The 14,406-nt window shown below is 47.9% G+C and overlaps 1 protein-coding gene and 1 long non-coding RNA gene across 2 annotated transcripts in view; one reads left to right on the forward strand and one right to left on the reverse strand.

Annotated features, from left to right (window-relative positions):
- Window positions 1-14,406, forward strand: part of C2cd3 (C2 domain containing 3 centriole elongation regulator) — a 96,258-nt gene that overhangs the window by 72,860 nt on the left and 8,992 nt on the right. Inside the window, exons 29-32 of the mRNA XM_060367661.1 lie at window positions 1-162; window positions 2,836-3,053; window positions 5,720-6,629; window positions 11,236-11,347. Coding sequence (XP_060223644.1) covers window positions 1-162; window positions 2,836-3,053; window positions 5,720-6,629; window positions 11,236-11,347 — 1,402 coding nt within the window. The remainder of the gene's footprint in view (window positions 163-2,835; window positions 3,054-5,719; window positions 6,630-11,235; window positions 11,348-14,406) is intronic.
- LOC132647269 (uncharacterized) overlaps window positions 75-14,406 on the reverse strand; it is a 27,955-nt gene continuing 13,623 nt past the window's right edge. The window contains exons 2-4 of the long non-coding RNA XR_009585642.1: window positions 8,969-9,169; window positions 6,783-6,910; window positions 75-170 (exon numbers count right to left, since the gene is read on the reverse strand). This is a non-coding gene — a long non-coding RNA (uncharacterized LOC132647269). The remainder of the gene's footprint in view (window positions 171-6,782; window positions 6,911-8,968; window positions 9,170-14,406) is intronic.

Raw genomic sequence — 14,406 nt, forward strand, 5'->3', positions numbered from 1 at the left:
AAGTGGTGCCATAAGAAGCCAGGCGGCCCGCCATGAAGAACACGTGCAGAACATCCGCCGATTTCACGAATCCCTGCAACACGGGGAAGCAGTCTTGGCAAGTGATGAAAAACTGACTGCAGTGCCTTCGTCCTCCCACACCTCCATTCTCACGTCTCTCAGGTGAGGACCTGCAGTGAGAAAGGGCACAAGGAGCCATTGTGTGTGGCACAGGTGAATGAGCAATGGCGACATGGACTGTGGCATTTCCATTAACTGCCTCTTCTCTGGAAGGTTATGTGGAGTAGTCTTATGCATGCTAGCGCCGAGTTGCACCTTTCTCACAGATGAATCTGTCAGTTAGAAACCTGTATTCTTTCCGAAGACTCTGGTAGCTCCAAGAACCTTAGCTTCTTCAGCAGAACGTACTGATAGCCACCCTCACATCTACAAAGCTTCTCCCTGTCCATGGCTTTTATCTTCACAACCACGTCCTTACTCTAATATCTATGCTGTCCACACTTTCCCATCATTTTGTTGGTCTAGTTAGCAAAGAATCCCTGTGAGAGCTGAAACATTGTAGATCAGCAAGATCAGCCTAAGAGTATTAAGGAAGAAATTGGGTACCATGGAAATAACTTGATTTCAGAGTTAAGTAAGTTTGGCCTCTAGTCCTGACAGCCCCAGTGCAGGAGATAGCCATGGCCAGATAACTACAAAACAGGGTAGTGGCAGCTGTGGTTTCCTGTCCAAGAGCAGACAGATGACTGAGTAGCCCAGAAAGGTAGGCATGGAAAGAGTTAAAAGCAACAGAAGTGAAGTGAAGACTATTCTGTGCAGAAAGACTATCTCCAAACCCCAAAGGCATAGAGTATATCAAGATTGGGGAACCACAGATTGTACAGCTCAAAACAAGTTGAGCTTAAAGATACAAGAAGTAAACCAGCAAGATGGCATTGGCACACAGTCCTCACATTCTGAGTTCAATCCCAGGATCTCACACAGCCAAGAGAGAAACAGCTCCCTAGAATTGCCCTCAGTCCACACACACACATGCAATTAAAATCTAAATGCAGGGAGCAGGAAAGATCAAGGTAGCTCGTGAAGGGCCTTGAATAGTCTAGCCATGTAGCCCATGTATTGATAGATCTGTGTCACGAGTGAGAAAGTACAACATGGTGTCAGCAAGTGTATGTGTCCTGATGCTGTGCCAGAACCTCTAGTAGAACTACGAGGTTTGCAGATTTTCTAAAGCTGTGCCAAGTGTACTTTCACTTGCACTTTTCTGCTGCAGGCGTTCGTCTGTTCAGGATATGGACACCTAAATGATTTGGTGGACACTTCCACCACTGATGGACTGAATCCTCTTGTGATAGAACAAGGATGAGCTTCATCCTCCCTTCATTTGGATTTGACTCAGTCTAAATTATGGGAATCTTCCAGGCATATTCAAGGCAGTGGACATGTTTCCTCAAGTATCTGATCCCAGATAACTCGTGGCCTAACTAGAGAAAATGAATGAAATGCCAAATAATGAAATAAATAAATGAATGAATGAGTGAATGAATAAATAAATAAATAAATAAATAAATGAATAAATGACTGAAGGCATTGTGTACTAAAGCTGAGCATGAAGGAATTTAGGAGACAGGAGGCCCTGTGCTTTTAGACAATAGACTTTGGAAGTAAAAACCACGAGTAGCAACCTTACAGGATGGATGAAAAGAGGAGACAGTAGAGAGCAGCTTAATCTCATGTTTCACAATCTGAAGAGGTGCGAGAAGTGGACCAGGTTGGGAAGCGTCCATCTAGGGCTCTAGCCTAAGACTTGGAGTCCCAGAATCTGCATAGCCATATATTACTTCTTATCCTAGAAAATCACTTAAACTCTCTGAACTCAAGTCTTTATTTGTAAAGTAAGAATTACTGATTTAAATGGTTGTTGAATAAACAAAATCCTGCACAAATGAAGGTTGGTGTGATCCCTTATTGGAGAGTGATAATGAAAACGGGGTATTTTTTAAATGACTCATTCATATTACCTTACTCATTCGGTAGTCATTTTTTGTGCCAAGAACTATGCTGGGTGGGTATGGTAGATGTTAGCAATTAATCACTGGAGCTGGAAAGATGGCTCAGAGGTTAAAAGCACTGGCTGCTCTTCCAGAGGTCCTGAGTTCAATTCCCAGCACCCACATGGTTGCTCAAACCATCTATAATGAGATCCAGTACCCTCTTCTTGCCTGTAGTAGTACATGCAGACAACATTGTATACATAACAAGTAAATAAATCTTAAATAGAAATTGATCAGGCACAGTGAGGGCATGAGGGCAGTAGATACAAAACAATATATGCATGATTGAGAAACACAGGACAAACTGAGCTGGAGTCCTGGAGCCAGTCTGGAGGATCAGGGAAGGCTGGTTAGATGAAGTTCAGGAACACCTGAGAGTCATGGAGTAAGAAGTGAGACCTGCCAGGATGGCTGAGAGTGATGGCATTTTTGCCAGGTGTGATGACTCTTGCTTATCCTCTCAGCTGGCACAAGACCATAGCAAGTCCCAGGCCAGCCTGGGCTACATACTAAAACCTTATCTCAAAAGCATAAAACAGCCTAACAAAAAGAATGGTTCCTTATGAGAAGGTTGCATTTTTGCTAGGTATCAGAGAGGAACAAGTCAGATAGAGAGGACATACTTGACTCTGGCAACAGGAGGGTGAAGGGTAAATGATTGGTTAAAGAGGATGTAGGTTCTATATAGCACTAAGCCAAGTAAGGAGTATAAGAGTCCTACCTTAAGATTCATGTGAAGATCCTATGAATGACCTCTTTGTCACCCCACCCACTTCCCCAGGAAGAATCTGAGTGAGCTAGATGAGATCCAGAAGTACTTCAACCAGAAGCTCAGCAAGCCTTTCCTACCCTTCAGCTCCCACAATTCTGCTGTCTCGCAGAGCCAGGAGAGCCAGAGGGACTCCGTGGAGCCAGGAACTAGCAGCCAAGACCCTGAGAGCCAGTGCATCCTGGAGAAATCCAGTAACCTGGTATTGCAAGTCAGCTCCTTAATTTCAGGTATGGCTCAGAGTTGTTTTTGCTAGTCAGCTTTGGTCACTAGATGACAGGTCAAAGGCCACCTGACTGTCTACCCTCAACTGGGCCTCCATGACAAATACAAATGATATTTTTCACACCTTTTTTCTTTCTTTGCCATCTTCCTTTTAAAGGAAAGGACAGTGGTGTGTATAGCAGAGTGGGGCAGTGGAAAGAGTGCTGGGCTGAAGGGCAGGAGCCAGGTTCCTGGTTTCTAGCAGGGACTTGCTGTTGACACTGGGCATGAGCTTTCTTGAGCTTTCCTTCCCCTAAGCATGGATTAGATGATGGTTCCTGTTCTAGAACTTGTTTGCACCACTATCTTTAAGGAAAAACTTGGCTGCAAACAGGTTTAAAATTCTAATCCCAGAGTCCAGACATGTGCACGGGTTTTTTTGGTTGGGTTGGTTGGTTGGTTGGTTGGTTGGTTGGTTGGCTGGCTTGCTTTAAGGCAGTATCTTAGGCTGACCTCACATTCACAGTGCCCACATATCCAGAACAAAGTCTGCACACTTCAGAAGCACTGTAGAAGACTCTGGATGGAGAGCAAGTCTCACTTTGCCTCCACATTGGTGTTGGGAGGTACCGGAGGGTAAAAGTTTGTATGGCCTGAAAGACACTCTTCCATCTACCCTAAGTAGGCTTCCACTCTCCACTACTTATTCATCACCATCTCGGCCAGACCAAAAAGTTGTCTTTGACATCATGAACTTATATTCGGTAGTCAGCCAAAGAAACGTCTCCCAAGAAAGAAAGCATTAAGATGAAACAAAAGAGGCTTTCATCCAAGAGAACTTAAAAACTGACAGGGATGCTTGGAGTGTAGCTCTCCCCAGCTGATGGCTTTTGGTGGGGGCTGGGTGGGGAAGGCCACTGGGAGTTTGACCATGCTCCAATGAGTATATGGGCAATACAAATTAGATGTATGTGTATGTTTGGGGGGAGAGGTTGTGGTCACAAAGGTAGGAGGTTGGGCCTGGGGTGACTTGGAAGTGAGTGTGATTGGAGTGCATGATGTGAAATGCCCAAGTAATCAATAAAAATGTTGGGGGGGAAGGGCTTTATCAGGATACAAGTGGCTACAAATAGGGGGATTCCCTTGTAGGGATATAATAAAAGAGAAAGGAAGGATTAACACTGGCTTTGAAGTCAAGCTGGGGAGTCTGATGCTTACCCAAAAAGAAAATTGAGGAAGCAACCCAGTGGCCAAATATGCGCAAGCCCGTAGGTTCCATCCTGGTGCCAAAGGGGAGGAAGAAAAGGAGTTCTTAGCAAGGAAATAAGAACTGATTTTCACACAGACAGGATGGCTTTAACGAGAGCCGATGACATCAGAGAAACAGTTCTACAGAAGTCCACCCTGTGTTCATCATGCCTCAGGACACTTCTCTGGAGAGGCCCCTAGACTAGTGGGTATGAGTGAGTCACAGTGAGGTTCATTCATGCTGCATCTGTGTGGTGAGCCTTTGCTGGCCCCTGGAGACAACATGAACCAGGCATGTGGGCCTTGCCCAGAGACACTCACGAGCAACTTTACACTGTATTGTGTTCTCATGTGCTTCCTCATGGAACATGGCCACGCAGTGGAGCTTTCCAGTTGGTGCATCCGGGCAGGCTTCCTGGAGGAGATGTGATAAGCAAGGGCATTGGAAGATAAACTGGTTTATAAAGAGAGAACACTGTTCTCTAAGACAGTGATTGAGACCAGAAGACCAGAGGCAAGTAAGTGTGCCTGGCGCCTGCTTGTCTCCAGGTACACCCACCATAGGCTCACTCACCTCTGAGGCCTGAATGTTCTGACTGGACTAAACAAATACCTCTTAGCTAACCTCCTCTAGCCTACAAGTCAAATATGCCACTAGTTTCTGCCTTTTTCTCCAAAAGAACCAAACGTGTGCCATTTTCTATGCTTTGCTGTTGTTTTTTTGAGATGAGATCTTGCTCTGCCGCCCAGGCTGGTTCCAAACTTCTAAAGTGACCCTCTTCCTGAGCTTGCAGAATAGCTAAAACCGAAAAACGTTATGCCAGCTTGTTTTTTAATTCATCCACCCTCATTTCACCCAAAGACAACTTGAGTGGCTGGTTCCTTTCCCTTAAGTGCCTGCACACGCACCATGCAGGGTGTGCCCATTTCGCTCAGTCTCCAGCTTGCTGGTGACCACAAACTAGAAACTGGACTCGAAGCACGTGCTCTTTCCAATGCCCTGCTGCCTCCATTCTTTCCTTTTGTTGTACGTTAATAAGATTTTCTTGCTTTTATTTTCCAAGTAAAATAGATAGTTTTAATAACTGTCATTGAATAGGTAAATGAGTGGATTCTCGTTTTGGTTTTAATATAGGTGCTTACTGAAGTAAATGGAAGCATGAGCATGCCCGTCAGGACCCAGCTTCCGAGAGATCTGAGCATGAGCACTTCCACAGGTTCTCCACAACTACAGATAGATTAGATTGCAGCCCTCTAATATTAGAATAAAGTACTAGAAATTGTGCTGCTGTGAACACAGTTTCCCTGACTCCTGGGTAAATTAACTATTGTGAGGTTTGTTTAAAGTCTCATCACAAGGATACTTGTGAGGCGAGAGGCAAGAGCAGGAATCTGAGTGGTCTGCAGCCCTGCCTTATAGTAAGTGATGTCTGTTGCTATTCAGATCTGCAGACCATCACCAGAGATTCACAAGCAGCTTCGACTTCTCACCAAGCCAGGAGTAGAAGCAGAGCGGTCATCACCCTCCCAGATGCTCAGGACACCGAGGTCTTGCGAGAAGGAAGCACCACTCCTGAGGAGCCATTGGCAGGAACTGTAAAGGCGAGCACAAATTCCCTGCCTTCCCGTGTTCTCGAAGAGACTTCAAAGGGAGGAGGGGTGCTTCGGGTGCTCTGTGAATCGCTGGAGCATACAGTGCCCAGCACAAGGCTGCAGAGCAGTGATGACACTGAGGTGGGCCCAGACTACAGTGATGAAGACTATGAAGAAGACATTATTGAGCCCAGGACCCTAAATGAAATCACCACAGTGACAGACAAAACTAGCCCCTGGTCCAGCTTCATGTCAGACATGAGTGAGGTCCTCAGCCCTCGACCCAATGAGGTGCAAAGGGAAGGCCCCTCCAGTCCTCCAGGACCTTTTCCCAGAGATGACCCAAAGGTCAGAGGTAGCCCTCAAAAGGCAGTCAACCCCCAATCTGGACAGGGCTCCCCTGGACAAAGTGTCGATTATGAGGGTAGAGCCTATACGACCAAGATTGAAGAGCCTGCCTCAACCAAGCCTCAGCTTGTCCCAGGCCTAACATTCTCAGGAGCCCAGGAGAGTAATGACTCTGTTGGACTGAGCTCACCACAGATGAATCAGGACAAGACACCCATGCCGAAGATGCTGGCTGAGAGTGAAGCTTTCTCCAGTGAGCTCAGTGACTCTTCTGAGAGCTTTGAGAAGCTGCCTCTACACCTGTCCTCCCAAAGCAAAAGGGGAAACCACAAGGAGCCACCCACAGACTCCCCTGCTGAGAGGCAGAAGCAGGTACCAACGGGATCAGAGGTATCCACAAGGCCGAAGCTCCTGTATCCTTTGTTTTTTTCCACAAGTGGGTTCTCAGGCCATCCTTCCTGGGGCATTTTGGATGCTGGTATTAGGCTAACAGTACGTGTGTCCAGTGGCCCTTGTGGAACTGGAGGGTGTGAGGCTTGGGAGGGCCCTTCCTTCGCAAGGCTCACCTGCACAGCTAGTGTTTTAAGTCTTCCACTGAAGCCAGGCTTGGTGGTCCAAGCTGTAATCCCAGCACTGGTGGGGCTAGGTAGGAGAACTCTTTAAGTTCTTGATAGTATAGGCTGCATAGCAAGACCTTGTCAAAAAGAAAAGAAGAAAGAAAATCAGCCATCGACACCAGCCCCCTCAGGTAGAAACATTGAACAGGGCATGGGTGTTAACACAATCATAATAAACTTTCCTCTCGGACTTCTTCGATTTACACACAATTCCCTACCTGAAGGCAAGACTCAGGACCTCAGTTGAAATAAAAGCGGAGGCTGGAGCTAGGGCTCTGGTTCCTTGGTAGAACACTTGCCTAGCCTTGAGTTCTATCCGTGATGTCACAAAAAGGAAGATGGTCATGTAGAGAGAGAGAATTACCATTGATTTACATTTTCTGTATGCTAGGAACTTCTTTTTTAAATTTGTCACTGCATGTCTTTAGATATATGCCATCTACTCTGAATGTGAGGAAACAGGCTCAATGACTTTTTAAAGCCTCATTTTTTACTATTTTTTGTGTATGAATAGTTTGTCCACATGAATGTTTGTGCACCATGTACATGCAGTTCCCATGGAGGCCAGAAGAGGGTACCGGGATCTCCCAGAACTAGAGTTTGCAGAAAGTTGTGAGCCACCATGTAGGCTCTGGGAATAGAGCCCAGGTCCCCTAGAAGAGCGGCCAGTGCTCTTAACCATGGAAGCATCTCTCCAGGCCCCAAGATTTAACTTCTCCAGGCCCCAGGATTTGCAGAGGCAGGCAAATAACTCTGAGTTCAAGGCCAGCCTGGTCTATAGAGTTCCAGGACAGCCAGGGTTACACAGAGAAACTGTCTTTTTTATTTTATTTTATTTTATTTTATTTTATTTTATTTTATTTTATTTTATTTTATTTTATTGTTTAAACAGGGGTTGGGATCATTGAGGTAGACTTGCCCAGGCTCCCAGAACATCATTACTAATGGGAAGATGTGGTACCTCTCTACTTTGAAACAGTGACATGTTGTGAGGAAAGTAAACCACTTAGCACCATCTGCAGCTTTCATGTATGCACATAACCAGCTGAGCGCCACTGGCCAGTGAAGTAGGCTGCTTGACTGATAGAGAGCTTCTCATCCTTGAGGGTAGAGCGCCTGCCTTTGGCCCTCCAGGCCCCACATCTTTGTACTGGATTCAGCTTTATCTTTTCTGAGCCTGTTCTCATTAAATGGAGGAAATGATCCGTACTCCACCAGACCTGCAGGCTCCTCAGGTCAATGTCTTTTTTTCCCCATGCTCACCCTCACCTACCGGTGCAGAGTAGAAGTCATTAGTAGACCTGAAAGTGAACTACCACATTTCCAAAGGAGAGGTGAGTGGGAACATTTGTGTAAGTGTTTGTGCATGTGGTGTATCCGTGTGTGCATGTTCTTGTGTTGCACATAATGGTGTACGTTCGCTGCATGTGTGTGCTGGTGCACGTGAAGGCCAGAACCTCCATGGCTGTTCAGCTTGTTTTTTGAGACAGGGTGTCTCAGTGAACTGGAACTCACCGATTCAGCAACACTAGCTGCTGCTGCTGTGCTCCAGGGATCCTCCTGTCTCTGCCTCCTCAGCTCGAGGCTTGCAAGCAGGTGCCACTGTGCCTGACTTTTCTTTTTTTCTTTCCTTTTTTTTCCCCCCCAAGACAGGGTTTGTCTGTGTAGCCTTGGCTGTCTTGGACTTATTGTGTAAACCAGGCCGGCCTCAAACTCACAGAGACGTACCTGCCTCTGCCTCCCCGAGTGCTGGGATTGTAGGCCTGCACCAGCGCTTGTACCTGACTTTTTATATGGGTGCTGGAGATTCAAACTCAGGTCCTACACAGTGAGCACATCACCATCCTAGCTCTTAGGGCTGTAGATTTGGAAAGGCCTGTGACTGGGGACTAGGCCCTCCCAGCAGGCCCCCCCAGCAGGCCGTCCCAGCAGACGTTGCTCCCCGGACTCACACTGGTGGGAGCTGCTGACATTGCTGCCATCAGTGTAGTTGCGGCAGCTTGTTAGGGAAAGTGCTGCCGCATGTGTCCAGGCCCTAGGCTGCTGCAGCTCGGACCGTCCATGCTTGCCAGAAACAGGTGTTAGCAGACCTTGCGCTGAGTTCCAAAGACAGATCAGAATTAGCCTTTACTTACCGCTCCCATTATCTGGTGAAAGTCAGGTAAACAGGCAGTTGCTCCAGGTGCTTCAGTGAGACATGGGAGCAAGAAGCAGGGCTGCTTTAGGCTGCTCAGAGCATCAAAGAGGCTAGCGGGTGTGGTAGGGCACACCTGCTATGCCAGCAGTCAGAGGCTGGGCAGAACAGTCAGGAGTGCAAGGCCAGCCTAGGAAAAATACTGTCAATAAAGAAGAAAGCAAGCATGAGGAGACCACTCAGGAAACGTACCAACACAAGATGAAGAACATCTGGCCTAAAGCAGAGTGTTGGAAGAGGAGAGGGGAGACAGGATTGGATAGAAGGGTGGGATGAAGGTGGAAATTTGAAGTGTGACTGACATTTCTGTCACAGGTCACAAGCTGGCAGTGTCTTTACTAGATGGGGAAGCACATAGACACTCTTGGAAAAAGAGATTTTCATGTTGAACAAGTGCCTGGGACAGAGCTGGGACGACTGGGGGGTGGCCTGCCAACGGGGTTCATGGGAGCTGGGAGGCATTGTGGGGAGGTGGCATGCAAGCAGAGGCTGTAGTTTCATGTCATGGTCAGAAGTGAGGGTTGGTGGTGGGAAGTGTGAACTTTAGGAAGGGCCTTGCAGTGGGGGCTAAGGGAACTAGTGGGAAGGACAGCGACAGTGGGCACCTGTCCCTGCACTCTGGGACAAGAGCAGCAGATTTCTGCTGTCAGGTGCCGTTCTAAACATGTTCTATGCAACCTCTTGACCCCGATTACCAGCTGAGCGGCAACTAGAAGGGGATCCGGTGAGGGTGGGGAGAGGACAGCGCCAGTCTTTCTAAACGTAAGAGCCTTGTACACGCTCATAAACCGGAGAACACCTCAAAGTGGACATTGGTCCTGCAGAGCCCGCAGGAGGTGACAGGCTCAGGAGAGCATCTGTGTTGAAGTCCAGCTGAGCCCTCCCAGCAATGGCACTCCTTCCCCCCCCCCCCCACCCTCCGCATCAGCCGAGAGCAGTGAGAGCAGCACCAGCCCTTCTCCATTCCAGAGACAGCTGGGGCCTCTGCTCAGCCCACCTCTCTAGGAAAACCAAAGGCGTGTGTACATGGCCGCACATCTTCCATTCAGGAGATGTATCCTGAGCATTTATTCTGTCCCAGGCACTATGCTAGGAAAAGAACTATGAAAATGACATCATCTCTGCCTTCATAAAAGCGAAAACAATTATGTGAAAAGTTAGGTAATGAATTTAAGTTAGAGCCATACTCACATGCTTAAACAGAAATTCTAAAAAACAGAGCACCACAACAGCCCCCTCTATCTCCCTCAGAATTAAGGCAATCGGAATCAGTGATGTGATTCAACAGACATTAGCAGCTTACAAGGTTACAGAGAAGTCTGAGCTGTAGCCCACACCTTAGAGATTTCACAAGCTGATTGGAGCAACCAGCTGTGCCATGCCCTCTACCACCACCCCACCCCCAGTTCAGAGAACAGCCAGTAGACAGGTCCTCCGAGTATCAGTCACCTCTGTGGTCAAGGCATTGCCCCTAGAGCCCCCTTTCCACCCTCCCTATGTCTGCACATCACTTTTAACCAGCAGGCCCTCAGCCAGTGTTCAACCTTTGCTACCTTCTGGCCTCCTGCAAGTTCTAAGCAGGTATTGTGGTCACTGAAGAAAAATGCCATTGAGAAATCTGAAGACTATTGAAGGAGATGTGAAAATCTGTGAAACTAGATAATTGAAGGACTGTAGAGGTGGCGCAGTGGTTAAGAGCACTGACTGCTCTTCCAGAGGAGCAGGCTCAGTTCATAGCACTCACATGTTGGCTCACAGCTGTGACCCAGTTCTAGTTCTGATGCCCTCGTCCAGCCTCCTCGAGCACCTGGCATGCATGTGGTGTGCAGACAGACATACAAAGAAAACACCCATACGCATAAAATAATAATTTGGAAAAGGATTGTTATAATTGACCATTCTCCTTTGTTACAGACTGTGCCTTCAGAAGCAAAGAAGGGGGTGACCATGTGGCTAAGGTTAGAAAAGGCCTTCCTGGAGGTTAGGATGTGAACCTGTCATTACAGTTGAGACTAAAGAAGAGAGGGGAGGGAAGAAGGAAGGACACAGGAGAGGGCAAGGTCTTCGGTGAGGGAACTGCTTGTGCCAAGGATTCATGGGCAGGGGAATAAGATGAAGAAAGCACAGCGAGTGATTGAGGCCAGTGCGGTGTTGGTCTGGCCCGAGGGTACACTTCTAGGTGTTTTCGTTCCTTAGCTACCGCTGCAGCCCAGAACCTGTTGTGGTGCCCAACTTCTTTTTGCCTCCCCAGCAGCTGGAGGCTTCTCTACGCATGCTCTCTCACTCTCCAGCTTTGCCACCACCAACCACAACTGACCAGGTAAGAGAGCCACTTTCTTCCTCTCCCACCCAGTCAGTATCTCATCCCTAAAAGCATGCCGCACACAGAGCTGCCCCAGGCCAACTCCCTCAAGAAGCTGCTCCAGCGGTCACCCTCCATGCTTGCTTGGAGAATATCCTATGGTTCCCACACGGGGCAGGGAGCTCAGACAACATGAAGTTGAGCAGAGCCTTGTCAGCTAAGACTGACACGGAAGTAAAAGCCACACGGTACGAGCAAGCGTCTCTCAGATGGGTCTCTCGAGTGGGACTTTGCTTGGTGGGAGCCCCAGCCAAGCAAAGGGGGTACCAGCAGAGGACACCACAATTAAAAGGTGCATCCCCACGGGACCATGACGGCCCAGTCAGGTCTGCGTGGAGAGCAGAGTCGTAGAAGCAGTGTGCCTAGTTGCTGTTTACAAACACCTTCATAACTATTCATCACTCACGAACAGCAGGATGCCGGAACATGGGTACAGACTCAGTTCTCCATGTTTTTTGCTCGGATGTAGCTCCCGGTCTTTATTACAAGTAGCAACAATTATCATATATTCTGATATTATTTTATGTAGATATGTAGTATAGATTATGTAGATAAATTATGTGTCTTTGTGTAATACAAATCCTAAACAAACAGACAAAGCTAGGTATAGTGTCAGAGGCCTCTGATTTCATCAGGGGTATCAGGAGTTCTAGCCTGAGCTGTGTGAGTTCATCTTATTTTAAAAAAGAGAGGAAAAGTTGCTGTCCAAGGTCCAGCCATACCAGTGAAGCTGCCCCAAGCTACCTTTCCATGTCCCTGGGGGCCACATGACTGCTTTTCCTCATTGGATGCCCCCTGGGGAGGATAGCAAATACGCTGGCAGGCTACCTGGCAGAAGCGACTTCGAGGAGAAAGGGCTTACTTCAGAGATTTCAGTCCCCAGTCCTTGGCTGCATTGATGTGGCAGAAGCTACCCACCTCACGGCAGACAAGGAGCAGCTAAACAGAGAAGGACCAGTGAACTGACTGTAACCACCAGAGGCTCATCTCCTCTCTCCAAGCTCCACCTCCTGAAACTTCCAGAATCTACCAAAATAGTGCCACTAGCAGGGCTGCAGTGTTGAATACATGAGACTTTTTGGAGGAACACTTACTATCCAAACATAGCAGTGAGGAAACTGAGGCTCAGAGCCTCCTGTCCACATCTAAAAGGCATGTACAGAGTATATACACTTGAAGAAACTGGTGAATAAAGGCTGAGCCTCTTGCCGGAGTGCTCCAGACCCTCAGGGGAGTCAAATGAATCCCAGTTTTTTGTTTCCAAACCCCGCCCTCCACTTTCTGCCTGAAAATCTTGACAGTGCTGCTTTGTTTCGTGTGAATGTGCCTGCATGCACGTGTGTGTGTGTGTGTGTGTGTGTGTGTGTGTGTGTGTGTGTGTGTGTGTTGTCTTTTCTTGAGGTTTTGCTTTAACTTTGAGCTCAGGACCCTGGGCTTCCTGAGTGCTGAAGTTACAGTGTGCCATCACACCCAGCCCGTGGGAATGTTTTTCCACTTACCTGCTTTGCTTTAAATTGACTTCATTTAGCAGTTAACAATGTAAACACTTCACACTCCCCAGAAGCTGGGTTGATAGGGGATAGAGTCAGTTTTGACCCGTCCTGAGAGCCCTATGTTAGAGTTCTATACAGCTAACAGGCCAAGACAGTTGTACAATGATTCTCAGGAGAAACCTTGAGGTGCGTGAGCTGTTCGCTGGCCTTCTTTCCCCTCTCCAACCTCCCCAGTGTGTTTACAAAACATGTATTTGTCAGATAGCTCCACCTGAGGTCCTGCCTATCTCCATCAGTCCCCTCCAGGGGTACAGATGCTGCATCCTCAAGGGACCTGTTGTGCACTTACTCCTTCTCTGGCTCACCTCCGTCCTCTGCACCTCTTCTCACAGTTGACATGGCCTCGACACCTACACGAGGCTTTGGGGGCTGTGTCCAGTACCAAGCACCTTGGAACCCAGCATTCATGAAACAAAACACTAGACCTTCTAGAGAGTAAAGGAGGGAGCTAGGCTTTGTGGCTTGACCTCACTGAGTCTCAGTTTTGTTCTAAGTAACATCGAGCTAATAATGAATGGTTAGCAGGATGAGGGTTAAGTAGGCACACTTGAGTCTTTCTCCCTGCCGCCCTCTGGGCCAAGTGGGTGAAGGGTCAGTGAGTCACGCACCACAGGCAGAGTTCCGCCAGCCACTGTGGCAAAACTGCCAGGCAAAATGTTGTTCCTGTTTCCATGTCTGTACCTTTGTGATGTGCATCCTCCCCCAGGGACAGGCTGTCTTTGGTCTTTTCCAGACAGAGTGGGAGAAGGAAGAGATGAGAGTCTCCCTTCCCTTAAAGGGCACACTGAGTTTCAGGAAAATGAGCTTCATGCAGTTCTCGCCTTTCCTTGGCTTGCCCATAGCAGCACTGTACTGCTTGCTGCCCTTGGGACCACTTCTCTCTGCAGGACTTCAGGATAACCAGTGTCATCCCAGTCTGCCCAGTTTTAGCACTGGAAGGTCCCAGACCAGGAAACCCCAGGAGATGGATTTTAGGCTGGAAGCATGCTGGTGCTGAAAGTCAGAGCACCTGTGTGTGTAAGGCACTAGTGTGGAGCTTACCAAAGTGGAGTTGCCATGTCTTGCTCCAGCATGTTAATGATAAACTGGAAAGTTTAAAGGAGGGAACCCAGTGCATGTGTGCCTGATAGCTGGAGGCTTTCACAAAAGCACTTCTGTGAGTTTATCTGCCTAGCACTGTCGATTCAGCCTTGGATGGCTGCCACCCGTGTTACTGCTCCTTGGACTCCCTTTTGCTGTTAGTCCTTGTAGCCAGGATTGTTTCAAATGAATATGTCTTCTTTATTGCCTTTAGAAGCTTCCTGTAGGTGAGGGTACAGTGAAACCACCGAACAAGACCACTCTGTGGGTGGAAGTATTTATTCAAACTTCCAAGGGACACAGAATAAAATAGCAAAACGCAGGGAAAGCCTTACCAGTCTTAAAGAGGTTTGCATCAGGGAGGAAGCATGTAAGCTGGAGTAT

The sequence above is a fragment of the Meriones unguiculatus genome, chromosome 14, assembly GCF_030254825.1.
Source record: "Meriones unguiculatus strain TT.TT164.6M chromosome 14, Bangor_MerUng_6.1, whole genome shotgun sequence".
NCBI lineage: Eukaryota > Metazoa > Chordata > Mammalia > Rodentia > Muridae > Meriones > Meriones unguiculatus.